This window comes from Rhipicephalus sanguineus, chromosome 2 (genome assembly GCF_013339695.2).
Source record: "Rhipicephalus sanguineus isolate Rsan-2018 chromosome 2, BIME_Rsan_1.4, whole genome shotgun sequence".
Lineage (NCBI taxonomy): Eukaryota > Metazoa > Arthropoda > Arachnida > Ixodida > Ixodidae > Rhipicephalus > Rhipicephalus sanguineus.
Window position 1 is genome coordinate 216442814 of NC_051177.1, and position 19681 is coordinate 216462494.

General features: G+C 45.3%; 1 protein-coding gene across 2 annotated transcripts in view; it reads right to left on the reverse strand.

Moving 5' to 3' along the window:
- The window catches only part of LOC119384080 (transmembrane protein 117), a 77400-nt gene that overhangs the window by 42268 nt on the left and 15451 nt on the right, over positions 1 to 19681 (reverse strand). For both annotated transcript variants that reach the window (XM_037652364.2, XM_049412759.1), the window contains 5 exons: positions 19459 to 19551; positions 16531 to 16662; positions 6275 to 6534; positions 1608 to 1843; positions 1286 to 1546 (listed from right to left, as the gene is read on the reverse strand). In XM_037652364.2, coding sequence (XP_037508292.1) covers positions 1286 to 1546; positions 1608 to 1843; positions 6275 to 6534; positions 16531 to 16662; positions 19459 to 19551 — 982 coding nt within the window. The remainder of the gene's footprint in view (positions 1 to 1285; positions 1547 to 1607; positions 1844 to 6274; positions 6535 to 16530; positions 16663 to 19458; positions 19552 to 19681) is intronic.

Here is a 19681-nt window from a genome sequence, read left to right on the forward strand (position 1 = left end):
GAAATGTGCATTCCTCCTTCATTACATTACAAGCCTTGCCCAAGTTGCGGTTGATCTCGTAATCCTCTGCACGAAAGTGCAGCAAGCACACACGCACATTTCTTGGTTGTTCAGCACACTGTCGCAGAGGCACGGCACGACTCGGCCACTTCGGCGTAGGGGTTTATTTGCGGCACCCACTGGAAAGTCACGTTGGTTTCTTGGCTGCAGATGCTGTTGCTCAAGCGGCGCACACCATTCAGGCACCCGGCAACATAACAGGGACGCGGCATTTTGTCGAACTTTCCGTCATTGCGACCTTCATGAGCGCGCAAAGCACACGCAACAGTACGCGATAACGAAACTGCCACTGAGACGCGACCGCGCGAGCGGAGATCAGCGCAGTGAAAACGGAACTTTTGAACCACCCGCGCTGTTCTCCTTGGTAACGCCAAGTTCTTTTTTCCATGAATGAAACAGAAACACACAAGCCGCATTTTATTACCTCTTTTAATGTACGAAATGTTATTTTTTATTATAAGTAGTTTGAGTACTAGCGATTAATTGTACTCGGGACTGTTGACGTCATCGGGCTCATCCCGAAATGTCTCACTGGTGGCGTGTCCTACATTTACCTTAATTTCTCGATTAGTAGAACACTGCTGTTGATAATACTGATGTTTTAGACGTTCTCAAACAATTTATGTCAGAGTGAAACTTTGAATTAAATTGTAATTTGCCTTTAGTGTCCCTTTAAGGATGTATAGTTTATTTTATGCTTGTTTGCTGTGCTTCAGAGAATACTGCTTTGGCTATCCTTTGACAACTATTGTTGTTTGTTAATTATAGCTGTTTGTATAGGGAGTGCTTATTTTTTAGTACGTATGTTCTTGTTTTTTGTTGTTGTTTTTTGGTACCCCTGTTATAGCCCAAGTGAGGCTGACAGTATAATAAACTGAAATGAAATGAAAAATGCCATTGCCTCGGTCAGGTGCAACACATGTCATTGCTCGCACCTTCATTGGGGGCTTTTTTTTTTATGTTGTAGATGGCGTGCTCTTGAATGCAAGCACGCACATTGCCATATTTGCTTGGTTAGGAAGTCATTAAAGTACCTTAAAGAGGCTGCCTTTTGGTGAGCCTAAATTGGGCTAAAACAGGTTGGCACAAGGTCTGTCCTTGAAACGTGGTAAGAGCCGCAAGGAACGCTAAAGGGTGGTTTGCGAATAGAATGGATGACAGCAGTGAATGGATGATGCTGCAGTGCAAGCTACAAGGCAACACCCAAATGATGGCAGTGACTTGCCTGCATGACGATGAGCAGGTCCATGACGAGGATGAAGGAGGCGAGGAAGGCACGAGACAGCTCGGTGGTGGCCACGAACTCGCGGTTCAGGTAGTCCCACGAAATGTGGTCGCTCACGATCAGGCTGATCACGACAGCAGACAGCAGCAGCGACACGGACCAGAAGACAACAATGCGAGTGCGACCGTGGCTCTGCCAGAAGGCACGCAAGGCAGGCGCCCAGCTGGGATACAGCTCATCCTGGAGCATCATGTCGGTCACCTGTGCACAAGTAGGACAGCCGATCACCACTTGCAGCTCGCGAGTCTTCCGTGCGACTTACCATCCATGCAGTGAGGAAGTCGCCCAGCCAGGTTCCACAGGCCGCCACTTTCATGAAGCTGGCATTGGTGACACCCATGAGCGCATTGATACGAAACTGGTCGGGCCGCGGGTGGCCGCTTAGCAGCAGCGCGTTGTACACCAGTGACAGCATGTACACAAACACCAGCACCGTCAGCAGCATTATCATCCAGGTGCCTTGCTCTTCACGAAACATCTTCAGCCGAAACAAGTTGCCTGCACAAGACACATGGCATGCTTGTAGTGTGCTGTGCTGTGCTAGCAAGGTTAATTCCAGTAGTTTCTGCAGTTCTCATGGACCACACGTCACATCTTTTTTTTAATAATGAGACTTGGCCAAAATGTGGGGCGACTCACGCAAACGAGCGAGTCTTTGGGCAAGCTGGTAGTACATGTCAAAGGCTAACAGCATGGAAACAACACAGGCAAACAAGAGGAACTAAAGAAGCACCGACTCAAGTGGAGAGTTCAAGCAAAATTGGGTCGTAACATTAGTAATCTCATAAATTAGTGACTGTAACTCCACTTCGAGTTCATTAGCACAGATAATCGTGCATTGGGGTGCTTCACAACGTTGAGTGAAAGCACCAGGCAGGCGGACAGAAGATGGCCACACGTGCAATCCAGTCCTTCTTCACTACGGTTGCAACTCCAGTAGTGAAGCAATTAACTTTGAAGCAATCTCTCCCACCAGCATTTTGTCTTTGTGGCCCAGAGGCATTGCAGAAAAAATTATGCACCATGCAAATTTTGAGACAGGTAAGCGACTACATCAAAAATATTCTCTATTTTGTTTAAAACAAAAATTACTTTGATAAATCTCTCTCAATTGATAAACAATGCATCTGCTTTCAGAAGCAATATTTGCAGTGAAAACTTGAAAGCACGAACGACGAAGACGAAACACAAACAACAGGACTTGCGCTTAACTTGCAACTGGCGTTTATTGGAAACGAACATCGTGATATACCCCGCATCAAGCTCATGCATATGCATGAGCTTGATCCCACAAAAGATATCCCACAAAAGATAGCGTGGGTTTATTTTGAAAACATGATATTTGAACACAAATCTACGGTGTATCAATGTACTTCGAAAGAAAAGCCACTTCATTTTCTTTTAACAGCAAAGAGGGGCTGCTGACACACTTATCACCTGCTTTCTTTATCAAGTAAGCCTCGACGATTTCGCGTTCTGTTTTTGAACTGCTTTTTTTCAGAAAAGTGGTGTTGCAAAATAAAGGGGTACAAGCACATTGTTTGCAATGTTCTGCCATGTGGCTACCGAATCCTTTTCTGACATCGTTATTGTGCTGTCTCGCCCTGTCATTGAAGCATTGGCTAGTCTGTCCAATATAGACACGTCCACAACTCAAAGGAATATGGTACACTACGTTTGCAGTACACACAGTGTAGACAGTCTTATGATTGGTGTGACATTGCACGCGTTTCTTGGTCCTTTGAAGGTTGCAGACAGCAGATAGTCTGCAAGGCGCTGAAAAAACTAGATTGATATTATGTCGGTTAGCTATCTTCTTCAAGTTATGAGACACTTTGTGAAGGTATGGGATTGCATGCACAGGCCTTTTGTCAAGATTTCTTGTGGCGCGTTCCTTTGGCTGTTTTGATTTCTTGAGCAATGTCTTGCATACAGATGATACAACATGCACTGGAAAACCTGCCTTCCTTAATCTGCTAACTTGCTTGCACACGCTTGGTTCTATCTGGTGAACGCATGACTTGCGCAAGGCATTAATAATACAAGTAGAGGCTATGCCTCTTTTTATTAGCTTGGAGTGGGCACTGTCGAAGGGTAAAACACTTTTCTTTGACCTAGGGTTATATCTCCAACAGGCATGATTAGATGATGAAAAAATAATCTGAAGGTCTAGAAACTGGATGGAATTTCTACAGGGCATTTCTACCGTAAACCTCAGCCCTTCAGAAAGGTTGGTGAACAATGTGAGACATTCTGCTACTGGATCGTCAAGGCAAAGGGCAGGTGATCGTTTTAGGACTATTAAATAGTCATCGACATACCTAAAAATACGGATGATTGGCATTTCGGTTAGTTTCACATTTATACGTTTGTCAAGGGATGCCAAAAAAATGTCACATAATATATAATATAGATTTGTGTTCAAATATCATGTTTTCAAAATAAACCCACGCTATCTTTTGTGGGATGACGAGTGCATATGCATGAGCTTGATGCGGGGTATATCACGATGTTCGTTTCCAATAAACGCCAGTTGCAAGTTAAGCGCAAGTCCTGTTGTTTGTGTTTCGTCTTCGTCGTTCGCGCTTTCAAGTTTTCACTAATGATGGACCAACTCGCCCAAACCAAGGTATTGTTGCAATATTTGCATTTTTGGCGTAAGGCTCTCCTAAATTTTTTTCGCTCTCATAATGATGGAAGCGATTTTATGATGCATATTTCGGTATCCTATAACTGTATGTATATATAACTGTATGTATATATGTATCTATATATATATATATATATATATATATATATATATATATACGTATATATATCTAAAAGTTCATGTAGTACTTGCAATTCTATATTGCAAAAAAGTATTTCAAGAAATGACCTTCTAGAGCTGGGCTGTAAAAGTCACACCTGCTTAATTATGTGGCATCCGTCCACGAACAGAAAAACCATGTGGCCTTCTCCGAGTGAACAATGACATCACACAAAGATGTCACAGATCATTAAAATTTGTGATGTCATCATGAAGTAACACAATGACATCATTACACCATGTCATCAACTGACATCGCTTATCAATCAAAGGGGGGCCAATTATTTTCTTTCTGTACGTACAGTAAACGCCTGCTGCTATATTACAACGTACCTTCCACTCCTGTAATAGCCCTACAACAGGGGTGACAGTATTAATAAATGACATGAAATGAATACCCGAGGCACTGTAACAACATGCGAGGTGCAGAAAGCTTCAGTCGAGCAGTACACCTTTCATTTCCCCACGTCAACAGAGTCGAGGTGCTGAGCAGTCATGCGTGGCAAGTGTGGCTCGACCACCCATCGTGAAAATGCCCGAGAACCCCCCCCCCCGTCCCTGCCCCCGGTTCAGGGAGTGAAATGGCTCCTCCAACGTTTGTTTCACACTGAAAAGGCGGCTGATACTGAATTGGCCATCCATGCATTTATTAGTGTCTCTGTTATGCTCTTTCACTCAATCTGCAATTCTTCAAGGGCCATCGAAAAGTGAATAATGTTTGAAAATGACATGCAGTGTGGCAACATTACTATTTATTTTCCTGAAATTCAGTTGACTTTATTCGTTCTTTATTTCTCCTCTAAGATTCTGCTTGCGAATAACAGAGAGCTGAGCTAGTTGGTAAGTATTCATTCTAAAAAGACAGGGCGTGCAAACACGGACACAAGAAAGAAGTCAGGACACCACAAACGCCGACTAACAACTGAAGAGACGCACAACGGCTGAAAAGAAACGCACAACGCCTGTTGCATGGGCATGCGCAGATAAGTTTTCGTGCCTTCTTTCTTTTCAGCCATTTTGCGTCTCTTCAGTTGTTAGTCGGCGTTTGTGGTGTCCTGACTTCTTTCTTGTGTCCGTGTTTGCACGCCCTGTCTTTTTAGAATGAATTCTGCTTGCATTGGAAAATAAAATTTTCCATGTATGCTTTCAATGAAAATTTTCTGCACTGAGCTTATCATATTTCATCAATAAACATCCGATTTACTCCTTTTGTTGACGCTTTAAGAACAAACTGCGTGACTGCGGGTACTTCTCTCCACCTCTCCAGTTGCATCCAATACACAAAATTCGAGAAGCAGTCTAAGAGAGGCACCACACACATGGGAACATAAGCATAAAGCAAGTATTTCTGATATTCTCCCCAAAAAACAGTGAGACACACAGAAAAACACAAACTATGTGGACGCAACTCTGCATAAGTATTAACTACTCGACACTTGAGTCAAGCGGAAGCACAGTTGTGCTGGCAGTGTGGCACCATCTCATAGGGAGGCCCACAAACGTATGCAGCATGCTGCTGCACTGCCTCGATCAAATTAACATCGACAGTCATCCTAGCATGATTTCTGGCCCAATTATGTTTCTTTTCTTTTTTTTTTATCAAAAAACTGAACCTTACGCATAGGAAAGCTTTTTCTCAAGCGAGTTTCAGCTCCGTTAAAGCGCTTGGCAGTGCCTGCATGACATGTATTTAAAGTTTCCAATATAGCTGAAGATATTCAAGAAAAAGAACCCTACATAACCTGCAAAATTGAAAAACATGAAAGTGTTCTATGACCCTATGCCATTGTACATTTGACAAATCTAGATGCAGTGGCATGCTGCCCTTCGTGTGGCTACAGAAAAAAAAAGTAAGAGCCACATCTTGCGCTCGTTTTTTTCAGACAAGTCCAAATGAATAAATCTCAGTGCCAACATAATCAGCACCAATGCTGGCTGGCCATGCTATTTCACCTGATGTGACTAAACAAAAGAAAAGTGCTGGATGGTGGAGCATCTGTAGGCTCTTTGTGCCCTCAGTACACACTGGTTCCCTTAACTGGAAAAATAAATGTACAAATCAGTCTTTATAAAGCATGGTAATACTGTGTTTCTGCATGGAAGGCCGGAGAAAAACTCACGGAGCAGAAAGTGGTGGATGAAGTATTTGCCACAGACGAGGCCGCAGAACAGGGCTAGGAGCCACAGCAACACCTTGGCACACCGCCAGCCCCACTCGGGCGGGTACTTGGTGCAGACAAAGGAGAAGACGTTGCCAAACACCGGGATCTCGCTCTCGGCGCGGCTGTGCGAGATGGGGTCCTCGGCAAACACCAGGAAATTGCAGAACACCACAAAGTATGACACAAAGAGCCGCGCATACGGGTGCTGCAAGAAGTACCTGCGTCAACACAGCACGAGTTTGAACGTACAATGAAATCACTCGGGTATCGCATCTCAGACTAACCGACAGGATAGGAGAGGATGGGCAAATTGCTCAGAAAGCGACAATTGCATGGTTCACCTTGTTCGGAGTGAGCTCTGTGAGTTCACCTTTTAGAGTACTACTCCTTCCAATGTGCTTTCGTGGTCATTTACAAGAGATGGATATGCTGCCCCTTTAGCCGCTCTAGTCATGGGAGACAGACCTGCTGCCTCATCCATGTTAGCGGCGATTTAATGTGTTTCAACTCAATTATATTTTCTGCAGATGATGGCCACAAGCTTTCATTCATTTCCTTGCACCTGCTTGCATTCATCAATCCATCAGGTGAGGTACCTTTCGTTTGCGATATGCATTATTCTGCGGTGTCAATAATTAAAGTGGTACAATATGCTAGTACATCACCCATACTAAGTTCTCCAATAAAATCTTGTGCTAATCGTGTGTGCTGACTGACCAGATTCACTAAAATGATACCAGTTGGCCTAAGCCAGCTTTCACAGTGAGGTGAGTGGAGGACATTCGTGTTGCTTTACAAGCTTCAACGCTCCAGGAAAGTGGTCACTTCCAAAAGGTCGCTGGCTAGCTAGCAAGAGTGAAATCGTTGAGCGAAACAAAACACAGTACAGGAAAAAACATTGTGGACAGGATAGGCACTCATTTACAACTGAAGTTTACTGAAAATATTCCAAGAAAGCCGAGTGGGCAAGCATGAATCGTCACAAACAAAACTTATATGTAAACACGCTGAAAAGTTTTTGATATACTAACACCTTGCCGATAACACAGTTCTTTATCCATCAGCGCAACTGACGGTACGCTCATGCACATGTCCAATAGTGTGTGTATTTGGCCAGCCTGGACAATTTCCCTCACGAGCCTGTCACTAGATTTGGTTACAGTTGTTGCATTATCAAAGAGCGGTGCACAACCGCTATCTTTGATGTGCGCAGGTAAGTGCATACCAACCACTACAGCCTTTAGAGACAGTGAGTGCTACCTGAGCCGGTCGTTAACAGATCAACAAGCTTGGCCGATGTAACATTTACCACAGCTTAGTGAGATCTCGTAAACGACCTTGGTTGTACAAGTCATAAAGGGCTTGACATGTATCTTCTGGCATGCATTCCTTTCCCTCTGAGCATGTACTAAAGCGAACAATTTAGAAAGCTCACAGTCCACTCCATGCTTTTGTCCTACTTTCTTCAGGTGGTGTGCGTGTATATATGGCATCACCACAACCTTTCAGTAATTCCATACACTTATGGGCTTTCATATCAGCTCAAGAAGATTGCAAAAGGCTTTGACGTAAATGTGTTTTTTTCTCGTGGCAAAGTTGGAAGAGCTCATGCCGCAATAGATAGGAAGAAGACAGGCCAGTCACAAAAGAATGTGTGCTTTGTCAGTCGCTGCACTCGTTTTGTACCATGTGTACGTGGTGTAGTTTATAACATCGCGCTAACTTTTGGCAACAGATATATTGGACAGACTGGTGCCTGCCTTAATGAGAGGCTATGCCAGCACAAAAACACATTAAAGGGCACACCTACTTCACATTTGTCACCTCGTTGTCGCTCATGTGCTTGTATTCCTCTGTTTCATAGCACGCATGTCATCATTAGGCACGTGGATCAAAGATCCCGTGAAATCATAGAAGCTCTTCACATTAAGAACAACCACGACATTTGCATTTCTGCCCCATCCATCTTTCTCCATGATTGTGAAATCAGCCTACTCGAAAAATGTGACAAATATCTGTAATGTGAGTGTGCCTGTGCAGTCGGACTATCCTTTCTGTGTAATAAAACTGACAGTGTTAGTTCAGCACCTGTCCTGTGTCTTTCTTATTTTCGTGTTGCCGCCCTTTTGCACTGCTTCTACCATGACTGTCGGTTAATATACGTTTTTCCTGTTCGGCTAAGGACTTGCATTGCACCGCACCATGGTCCAGCACTTAATGCTGCAACCTGGCCTGCCCACGCACGAAAAAGGCCCGTGCTCACCTCTTGACCTCCCAAGTGAACCAACAGCATTTGCCCTACTGCTGAAGACACTGAGATGTGCTACAATACCTGTTTCACCGCGTTGGGCTGCCCTAGATGCTGCCATCTCGATACAGGGGCCCATACCAAGTGGTTTATACCACGACTCCCATAGCATCCATCAAGAAATACTGTACAAGTTGCATGCTTCAAGTCTCGTCTGTAAGTGCCAACCCCTAGATTTGGGGTAGTGTTTTACATACATGCTCTGGAATGGTGCATGTGGGTGCCCAACAAGGAAGACCAATAACTGACCTTGCGTGGGCACTCCGGTAAAGTGGCAAGTGCTCCAAGTGCTATTGTAAGCATGTATCCACAGTCAGTAAATGCCCTGTCATTCATACAACACTATAGCTTTTTGCTTGCAAGCAAATGGCTTTTCCTCTCAGGTATTAAAAGAAAACTCTACACTTGAAGTGACTTCACAGTTGTGTTCACACAGATTACACTAGATGCATTCATGGAAAGCCATTTGAATACTTGGACATGTAGTGGTACACATTCTTTTTTTTTTTTTTTGCACAAGGATATCCCACAAGGTTAAATCGACGCTGATGCCACTTTCATCTCTGACAGACAGAAGCCACTGCAATAAACATTTTTGAGTGGCATCACCTTGGCCCTTTGATAGGCCTAAAGTCTGAAGCTAAACGACAAGCTAGCAGAGTTAGCGAAGGCTATTCTGGGAGCCATGAACAAGGCTAATGCACGCCACAAGAAACAAAGTGCCTAAACTGCAACAGGAGCCACAAAGAGACTTAAAGCAGAAAAAGAGCTCCCCATATTGAGAAAAATGGAGAAGAATACTTCAATCTAAACAAAAGGAGCAGGTACAATAGGCGAAAGTGCTTACTTTGCAAGGACAAGCAGAAACCTGTGCCAGTAGTGGTATCACAAAAGGAATCTGACGAGGCTGAACATCACGTAAGCAGCACATGAGGCTATACACATGCAAACAATGTAGCCAGAAGGGCTGCTGCTATGAATGTGTCACACATTGCTTCTCATTTTTAAGCTCCTTTCACCACTGGCATAGTACGGGGGGGAGCTGGAGGGGTCAAACCCCACCCCCCCCCCAAAAATTTTGAAATTTTGCATGTGTACATTGTGAGCATTGTTTATCCACTTCATCTTCTCATATGTGCATACTCCTCATCACTGCTTGGGTTTGGGTTGTAGGGCTCATACTCGACACAATAAAGAAGTGTCTTGAGCATCCTAAATGTTGTCTCACAAGTGGTGGAGAGTGATGTCCAGTCCCTGAATCCTCTCCCGCTAACCGACCATCTCCAGCTTCATCTAGAACACATCCCTGGAGCTCCGTTCAGGACGCCGCTTACACCACCTGCGTTCGCTGGTGTCACAAGACGAGGAGCTTAGCACGGCAGCAACCACAATGCTCGCCTCGGCAGCAACCCCTTCATGGGGTTGCTGCCGGGGCGAGCATCAAAAGGATCCACTAATGTTCGCTGGGCTTTGTGGTAAGGACATTGAAGACTGGCTGGAGGAGTATGACCGCGTGAGTGCCATCAACCACTGGGATGAGCCTGCGAAACTCACCACATTGCATTTTACCTCACAGGCATCGCAAAGACATGGTTCTTCAATCATGGGACAGATTTCCCGAATTGGACCTCTTTTACACTTCAGCTACGCCAAATATTTGCAAGCCCGTCTGTGCGCTCAGATGTCGCAAAGAAGAGGCTTGCTGGGCGTGTTCAACACACGGGCGAGTCATACACTTCTTACATAGAAGACGTCCTCGCCCTCTGCCGTCGCGTCGACAGCTCAATGGCAGAGAACGACCATGTGCACCACCTGCTCAAGGGCATTGGGACTGTCGCTTTCAATGTGCTCGTAGTGCAGAATCCCACAACCGTAGTCGATATTGTCACTACCTGTCAGTGCCTCGATGAGTTTCCGACCACACGCTTTCAACCTGACATGTCTGACCTGAGGCCAAGCAATGACATAGAGCTGCGTGCACTGATCCGCTCGATCATCCGAGAGGATCCGAGAGATCGATCATCCGCTCGATCATCCATGCACAAGCTTCGCTGTGCCAACTTGAGGTTCGTACGACGCCACCTGGTGCCAATCTACGTGACATCGTGAGGGAGGAACTGGCTTCCATGACCGGCACACAAGTCCCAAGCCCGCATTCCGTGCCAACGCCAACTTATGCTCAGATTGCTACTATGACACCACCGCCCCAGCAGACATCACTACAGGTGCCTGGAGTACACGGTTCACTCAACTCCCTCACGCCACGAGCGCCAGTCCATCCTTACAACGCCTGGCGCACTCCTTGGCCGATTTGCTTCTATTGCGGCATCCGTGGCCATATTTTCAAGATTTTGCCGACGCCGTCAGCAAGACGAAAGACGAGGCTACGAAGACTTTGAACAGGAAGAGTTTTACCGCAATATCGTCGCCCATACTGGAACAGCCCACGTCGATCACAGTCTCCGCAGAACTTCGGCGCAGTTGGTAGTTCCCGATTCTTGCGTCGTCGCTCACCTTCACCGATGTGACGCTCCTCTTCCCCACTTCGACCTGCTGCTTTCGACTCCTGGTCATCAACTGGAAAACTAATAGTGCAGCTTCGGGACGGAAAGCTGCATCTTTCGCACTATATGAAACTCCTCCGGACCGTCTGTCAAATATATTGTTGGTGCATGTTGAAGGTGTACGGAGTGAGGCACTGGTGGACACAGGAGCATCGCTTTCCGTCATTAGTGCAGACTTGTGTTCCCGCTTGAGAAAAGTGAAGACGCCATTCGATGGCCTTCCCCTTCACTGCTCTGACGGAGTTCTTATTCGGCCCTCCAGTGTTTGTACAGTGCGGGTTTCCATTGATGGCATCCTTCATCATATTCAGTTTCTTGAGCTGCCCTCGTTAACTCACGCGCTCATCTTGGGATGGGACTTCCTTTCTTCAGCATCAGCTTTCATATGTTGTCGTCAGCGAGTCATTCATATGACAGACACTGAGTTTTCCTCCGATGACGTTCCTCACAGCTTGCGTTTTGTCACAGCCGTTGATTGTTGTATTTCGCTGGGAGACAAGAACATTGTTACGCTGGCTTCTGATACCATTGTTAATGGTGATGTGTTCATTGCACCATCTGGTTGCTGCAAACCTACGGGGCTTACCATCGCACCTGGCCTTGTGCGATGGTAAGCAAGAGGTGGTAAGAACCACCACCTTTGTCTGCCTCAACTGATCCTAAGGCTGCGAGCGCTGCTTTAAATGCTACCATCAATCCCCACCTCACTGCTGAGCAAAAGAGAGACCTTTTAGACATTCTTCAGAAGCACAGCGTATCGTTTGACGTACATTCCAAGGTTCTCGGCCGCACTACCGTTGCAGAGCACCGCATCGAAACCGATGGAAGCTCCAGTGTACGCCGCCGTCGCCCATACCGTGTGTCTTTGGCGGAATCTAGGACAACGTTGCCGACATGCTCAAACGCGACATCTGGCCTTAGTCCAGCTCTTGGTCATCTCCTGTGGTGTTGGTCCGGAAAAAGGACGGCTCTGTATGATTTTGTGTCGATTACAGAGCACTTAATAAGATCACGAAAAAAGACGTCGATCTATTGCCACGAATCAACGATGCCCTCGACTCTTTTCAAGGCGCAGAGTATTTCTCTAGTCTCGACCTCCGGTCCGCGTATTGGCAGATACTGATGCACGAAGCGGACAAAGACAAAAGAGCCTTTGCAACGCCGGATGGGCTTTATGAGTTCAACGTCTAATGCCCTTCGGATTATGCAATGCCCCTGCAACATTCGAGCGCATGATAGACACTGTTTTACATGGCCTCAAGTGGAAAACCTGTTTCTAGACGACATCATTAATTTTTCGTCCACTTTTTCTCAGCACCTAGAGTGTTTGGACGAAGTTTTAACATGCATTTCGAACGCTGGACTTCAGCTCAATACAAAGTGCCAATTCACCAGCAAAAGCATTAAAGTGCTGGGCCACCTTGTCAGTAAAGATGGCATTTGACTGGACCTGGACAAGATTGCTGCCGTGATTCATTTCCTTCGCCCAGAAAATAAAAAACATTTGCGATGTTTCCTTGACCTGGCGTCTTACTTCCACCGCTTCATCAGTCACTTTGCTGCCATTGCGGGGCAGCAATGGCAGCGTCCTCTGCCCTACGTACGTCACTTCAACGAGAGTGCGCCTACTTTTCTGCACACAGATGCAAGCAGCCATGGAATCGGTGCTGTCCTCCTACAGTGCGACGACACTTCACAAGAGTGAGTTGTCGCATATGCCAGTCGTGCACTAACACCTGCGGAGCAGAACTACTACTCGATAACAGAGCAGGAATGTCTTGCTGTAGTTTAGGCCATACAAAAATTTCAACCATATATTTGTGGACGCCACTTCACTGTGATTACCGACCATCACGTGTTATGCTGGTTGTCCTCACTGAAAAATTTGTCTGGGCGCCTCGGTCGCTGGATACTTCGCTTGCAAGAGTACACTTTTGACGCTGTGTATAGGATGCTGACGCCCTCTCTCACTGCCCTATGCCACTTTCATCTTCGACCATGCACCCTCGTTCCCCTCAGGTGATCATGAGGCTTCATCTTCACTCGCGTTATCGCCACTGGCAGTTGCTGAGTCCCTATCTTCCAACCGCTGCGCTCAGTTCGCCTCGTGTCAACATGACGACCCCTATTGTAACCGCATCATCAGATATCTAAGTGGCACGTCTTCTCCACCTAATGCCAGACTACGTCGTCAGCTAAGGCTGTTCAAGCTGGAAAACAACGTACTGCATCGCTATACTTACAATACCAATGGACTTAGGTGAGTGCCAGTACTTCCCAGTTCGCTGCGTACACAAGTTCTCGAAGCACTGCACGACGACCCATCTGCTGGGTTTCACTTGGGGTTTCACAAGACATACAACTGCTTTAGGAGCCGTTTCTCCTGACCTGGCCTTTCTACCTTTGTGGCCAAGTATGTCGCTTCTTGCACACTTTGTCAACACCGGAAACGACAAACTTCACCTCCTGCTGGCCTGTTAGAATCCATCCCATGTCCCAAAACACCATTTGCCATTATCGGAATTGACCTAGTCAGGTCACTTCCCGTAACGCCAGCAGGTCATCGGTGGATCGTGACAGCTGTCGATCATTTCACACGGTATGCAAAGACCGCCCCTCTACACACTAGTTCTGTGTCAGATGCTGCCGCCTTCTTTTCGGAAGCCATTGTATTGCATCATGGTGCACCATCATGGTGATAGCAGCAAGACCTTTTTGTCCAAAATTCTTGAAGAAGTGCTAAAAAATTGTGGCACAGTTCATAAGACGACATCAGCCTACCACCCTCAAACAAATGGCTTAACAGAGTGATTCCATCGGACTCTAACAGACATGATATCAATATACATCGGACCAAACCACGATAACTGGGACACAATCTTACTGTTCGTGACGTTTGCACACAACACCGCTATCCAACAGACTACTGGATATTCACCTTTCTACCTCGTCTACGGTCGTGCGCCGACATTCACTATCGACGCCTCTTTCTTCAATGTAACGACGAAAACCTCTACAACTACACCAGAACATTTCGTCTTTAGGCTGGATGAATGTCGACAACTTGCTCGCCTCAACACAGAAACCAGTCAACAAGTCCACAAGCAGTGTTATGACACCTTTCATCGCGACGTCACCTTCCATCCTGAAGATGAATTATTACTAGAGGTGTGCGAATATTCGAAATTTCGAATATTTTTCTAATGGTGTTTGCTATTCGATTCGATTCGCACTGAAATTTTACTATTCGAACTATTCGAACTTCCCAAAGACAAATACAGTCAACGCCCGATTGAAAGTGACCCCTTCAAATTTTTAATATGCTTCACCACATTACACTCTTGTATTGCGGCAAAGCTGCTTTTTAAGCTCCGTTACGGTCAAACTTTGCCAAAAGACGTCGAATTGAAAGTGGTCCCTAGATTTTCAGTATGCTTCACCTCCTCACACCCCCGTATTGCGGCAAAGCTACCTTTTAAGCTCCGTTATGGTCGAACTTAGCCAAGAGACAGTCAACGTCCGATTGGAAGTGGTCCCTAGATTTTCAATATGTTTTACCTCATCACACCCCGGCATTGCGGCAAAGCTGCCTTTCAAGCTCTGCTACGGTCGCAAATGTATTAATTCAAGGAAACGCTGGTTCCAACATGGAGATGAAAGATGTGGCAGAGATGGGGGCTCAATTAATGCTGTTTTGGACTTGAAATTGGGGAGGAAGTTCAAAAAATTGGAAGCCAACGTCTTTTAGCATCCAAAATTTCAGAAATTTTTATATATCGACGTCTACGAGGCAGATTTGGAACTCCGGACTTGAAGGGAGCACACCCTTGTCCGCCACATCAGTTGGGCTTCCACAGAAGTTGAAAGAGGAGGAGGGGCTGAGGAAATGGCATCTTTGCCTATCACGTGTAAAGTGTTGTCGGCAACACTTTGGTTGCACCAAATCATGTACATAAATACAATTCGGCCTCTACACTGCCTCATTCTTGATAAGACAACTATGAAACACCCGCCAGTGCTTCATCAACCTAACGAAAACAAACACTTCATGTTGCTATCTCATAAGAATATGCTTAGGAATCCTCTCTAACTTTTTTTTCTGCAATTTCGCTTCGAAGTATTTGAAAAATATTCTAGAAATATTCGAGAAATATTCTAAAAATATTCGATTCGATTCGCACTCACACTTAAATATTCGAATTCACTTCGCACCCAAAATTTTGCTATTTGCACAGCTCTAATTATTACTTTGGATGCCTGTTCGTACTCTCGGATTGTGTGCGAAGTTTCAATCGCACTTTCTTGGACCCATACATTGTTCATGAACAAACATCCCCAGTCAACTACCTTGTCACCCCCATCGAGGTTTCTTCGGACAGTTGTTACCGTTCATCTGAGATAGTTCACGTTTCACGCCTCAAGCCACTCGTTCGCCGTACCTTTCCCACCTGAATCGTGACCGTGCTGGCCGCTTGCGCGCGCGGGAGAAATTAGTGTGAGCATTGTTTATGCGCTTCATCTTCTCATATGTGCATACTTCTCATCACTGCTTGGGTTTGGGTTGTGGGGCTCATACTCGACGCAAGAAAGAAGTGTCTTGAGCGTCCTAAACGTTGCCTCACAATATATACAAGCACACATACAAATACACATGCAGTATGGTCGAACCCCTCCCCGGAAAAATATCTGGCTACACCCCTGCCTTTCACATCACCCCCCCCCCCTCAGTGTGCAGTAACACAGAGTGACTTACTCCCACTTTTATCATATACGTGTATTTCTCTTGAACTGCAGGAACAACAGAACACATGCACAGCTAGACTTCCTGTATAGTCATTGGTCTTGCAGTGATAGTACCATGTTCTCTTGTGTTTCCTGCTCTGTTCATTGCCGTTAGGTATCAATGGGTGTGTTCCAATACTAACGGTAGATGGCTAAAAGGGCAGCAGCCATTTAAAGCCTCATTTCAATTCTTGAGCAGCTGGCAAAGTAGGTAGCTTTGCGAAAACAGCATTGGAGACAAATACAATGCAGGCTACTTTGCCGTCCAAATAAGGTGGCAGCTGAGCAGAATGCTTGAATAGCTCAAATCTCGCCGGTATGGCCATCTGCCCACAAGCAGATACCTTTATATACACTTAATATGAGCCACGTTCAGTTTTTCATAGATCCTAACACAAAAGAAATTAAAGAAATAACAATTCTGTTTGTTTTCCTTGTCAGCATGAGGCACCATCACATTGCGCAGACGCGTTCCACTACTCGGACAACTGGAGCTCGATGCTGTCAAGAATTGGAACAGAGTCGACGTTTGGCTGCCCAAATGGTTGTTGTGGATTCACCTGAAGTCCTTCTGGACGTAGAGAGAAAGCACGCTTTGGGTGTCGGCCGTTTCCAGGTGGAAGTGGTTCTCGTCCTGAGGCACCAGCTGCACCAACACACCTGGTGGCAGGTGCCGCACCTCCACAGCGCCACTGCAACACAGGTTCTGTCAATATCTGAGCTCTAACTGAAAGAGAACACCGATTCTAGCAGAAACCCACGCCATAGTCTGCCTTTCACTAAGCAAAACATTTTCCTCAATTTATGTAATGTAAAATGAAGATGAACTGACCCACTGCACTGCCGCGACAGTTGAGCAAAAACTGGCTGGCAATTCTTCGTGTAACAACACTTTATGCTAGAGTAATGTCTGATTACCTACACAGAAATGTCTGGCCTGTGGGGGCTGTGGATGGTTGGCTTATGATGCAGAATGCTGTCCCATGGTTCAATGCTCTGGAAAGTGCTGATCCACACTATCAGCCACATGCAGCCTTCATGTTTGGCCTTTTCATTCTGCCTTGAGGAGTTGCAGGTTTGTGCTTGTGTGCCTCCTCCTTAGTTTCCTGTTTTTGTACACTCGGCATGCATATTCACAATTTAGGATTCACTCCCTACAGACTCATACTGCAAAGTGGTGCAACTGGCCTCCCTATGGGCAGGTAACAACTATTAAAATTTGTCAGATTTTATAGCTGTAGATAAAGTTATCAAAATCCCAAATGGAAGAAAGTGCCAATGGTATTTGCCAAGTGAACCAGCCAATGAAATAGCAAAACATCTTTGGCAAAAATGAACAAGTGCCTTTTTTTCAATGTCTTCCTTTGTTCTGCTGCATAAGCACTTATCAAATGGCAGAAAATGCTCTCATGTTTGGTAGTTTGAATATCTATAACTTTAAGTTCAGTAAGTAAACTTCAGTCTTGATCCTAACTCGTCTGCAAGGATGAAGCATGAGTCAGTCATAGGTTGCTGCATTAAATAATCATATCGGCCATTCAACCTAGCATACTCTAGTGTTCCCCAAGGATGGTATATTCTAGGCCCCTCTCTTTTCCTGAATTACATTTCACTCAATCAGGCTTCTTCTAATTCATACTGTTTCGCAGACAACAGTTTTATCCTCCGCAAGATTTCAGACACAGTGATGTGATTGATTGACGCTCTCTTGATGCAGCTTCTGGAGTGGCTAAAATCTCACCTTGGAGCAGCAAATCAGTCTTTTGGAGCAGTTAGTATTAGTATTTACGTGTCTCTGTTTTATTTAAGCTGGAGCAGTTGTATCAGGTTTAACGCAGTCGCTTTCTGCACATGCAGGTTTATTCAGAATACCCTAAAAGATGAATTTAAGTTACTGCTCTTCGTTTTCCTGCCCTAAGATTATATAGGCCTGCTAGTCCAATTTTGATTGAAACAATTCATATGGGGTGTCTCCCTCATACACGGCAACATCGGCTTCCACCTCGCCCCTAGCAGGTGTCGCCATCTAGGTCGGTACATAAAGACAGAGGCCCCCACTCTTAATCAAACTCTCGTGAAATCTGCGAGCTTACAAGAGTTTGTGAGCCGCCAGCTATGTGTGCGAAGCAAATGCTCCACGAGCACTCTTTCTCCACAAAATGTCGGCGGTGCAGTTTACGGTAGAACACGCACTTAGATTCTCAAGTCGCCATTTGCGAGATGCTGTGTTGATGCCTTTGTAACTGGGAAATGTGGCTGCAACAAGCAACATTTCAGCGTAAATGTTATGGTTATAGGTATGGATATGGTGCTAAGCTGTATTCATCAAGAGGCAACAACTGCAATTTACTTATCACCATTGGCCTTTGGAGATTTCTTGGATACATGCGTAGCACTCGCCTGTCTCCTGCCATGACCACTCCAATTTACAGTGGTAACTGAAATATGGATTTTGAGCACCTGTTGTGTTCTTTTTCTGTGAAAGACTGCAAAAACAACGTCTTGGCGCACATTCCGCACAAATTGTGAGATTTTTGCCAAAATCTTGCAGCATGTAGCAGCTTTCACCTCTTGGTGCAGTTTGGTGCAACTGGCGCAGCTGTCACATCACTGCAGACAGTACCGATAAGAAAACGCTGCAAGGCGATGCAACAATATCTCTAATTGGTGTGACATATGGTTACTGCAACTTAAAGCAACTAATGCATAAGTGTACCTCACAGTAAGTTTGGTCTGCCGATCTTATTACCTTAATGATACTCCCCTAGAAGCTGTAACGTATGATAAATACCAACGCATTCCACATTACCTCGACCCTTTCCTGATCTTTACATAACGACAGGGTAATTAACAATACTAGCCGCATGCAAGGTTTCACTGGCCGAAATTTCTGCTCTGCTCCTACATTACTGAAGCTAATTTGATACAAACCATTAACTAGGAGTAAAATGAAATACGTTTGATAGATTTGGCACCCCTACTCTGAAACCCTTATTCAATCACTCAAACTAATCCAAAGCAATGCATATTTTATCTTTAGCAATTATAGCCACACAGTAAGCGTAACTTCCATGAAAAAAATGTATACTACTTCTTGTTCTACTTCCTCCTCTGCGTGCCCAATGTGCATGGTTTCACTTTGCTTTGTTTCATGCCTACCTGTGCAGGAATCTGGTGTCATCTCCAACCCACTGTATTGATTATTGAGTAGTGTTACAATCCTGTCAATTATCCAACAGAAATTCTCAGGAGTGGAACCACCTTCCAGGCAAAGCTGCCGCCTACAAGGACAATGCAAAGTTTTGTTCAACCATCATCACTTCAATTAGCTAATTATCTCTCACTGCATCCTTATTTATTTTTGCATGTTTCTTTACCCTGGGTCTTGAAGGCACAATGAAAAGAAGGCAAATAGCCACATCTGCTCGCATATTATTCAACATTGGCAACATTAATCCTTTCATTATTCCAAGAAACAAAACACGCACCTGAGACTGGCGTCATCTTCGTGGGAACCTGGACGGCGACAAGCCAGCAGCACTGACCGCAAAGGTTGCTTGCTTGCCAATGCAGACTCTCCCCTGGGGAGACCAACACAGGGGTGTCAGAACACTTGAGTCCTGGCTGAACCAATGCACCTCCAAGGCATCCTGGCCCTCTAAGAAAATGGCTGTTTCAAATGGCACCCTTTCCCAGAATTGCCACAAAACT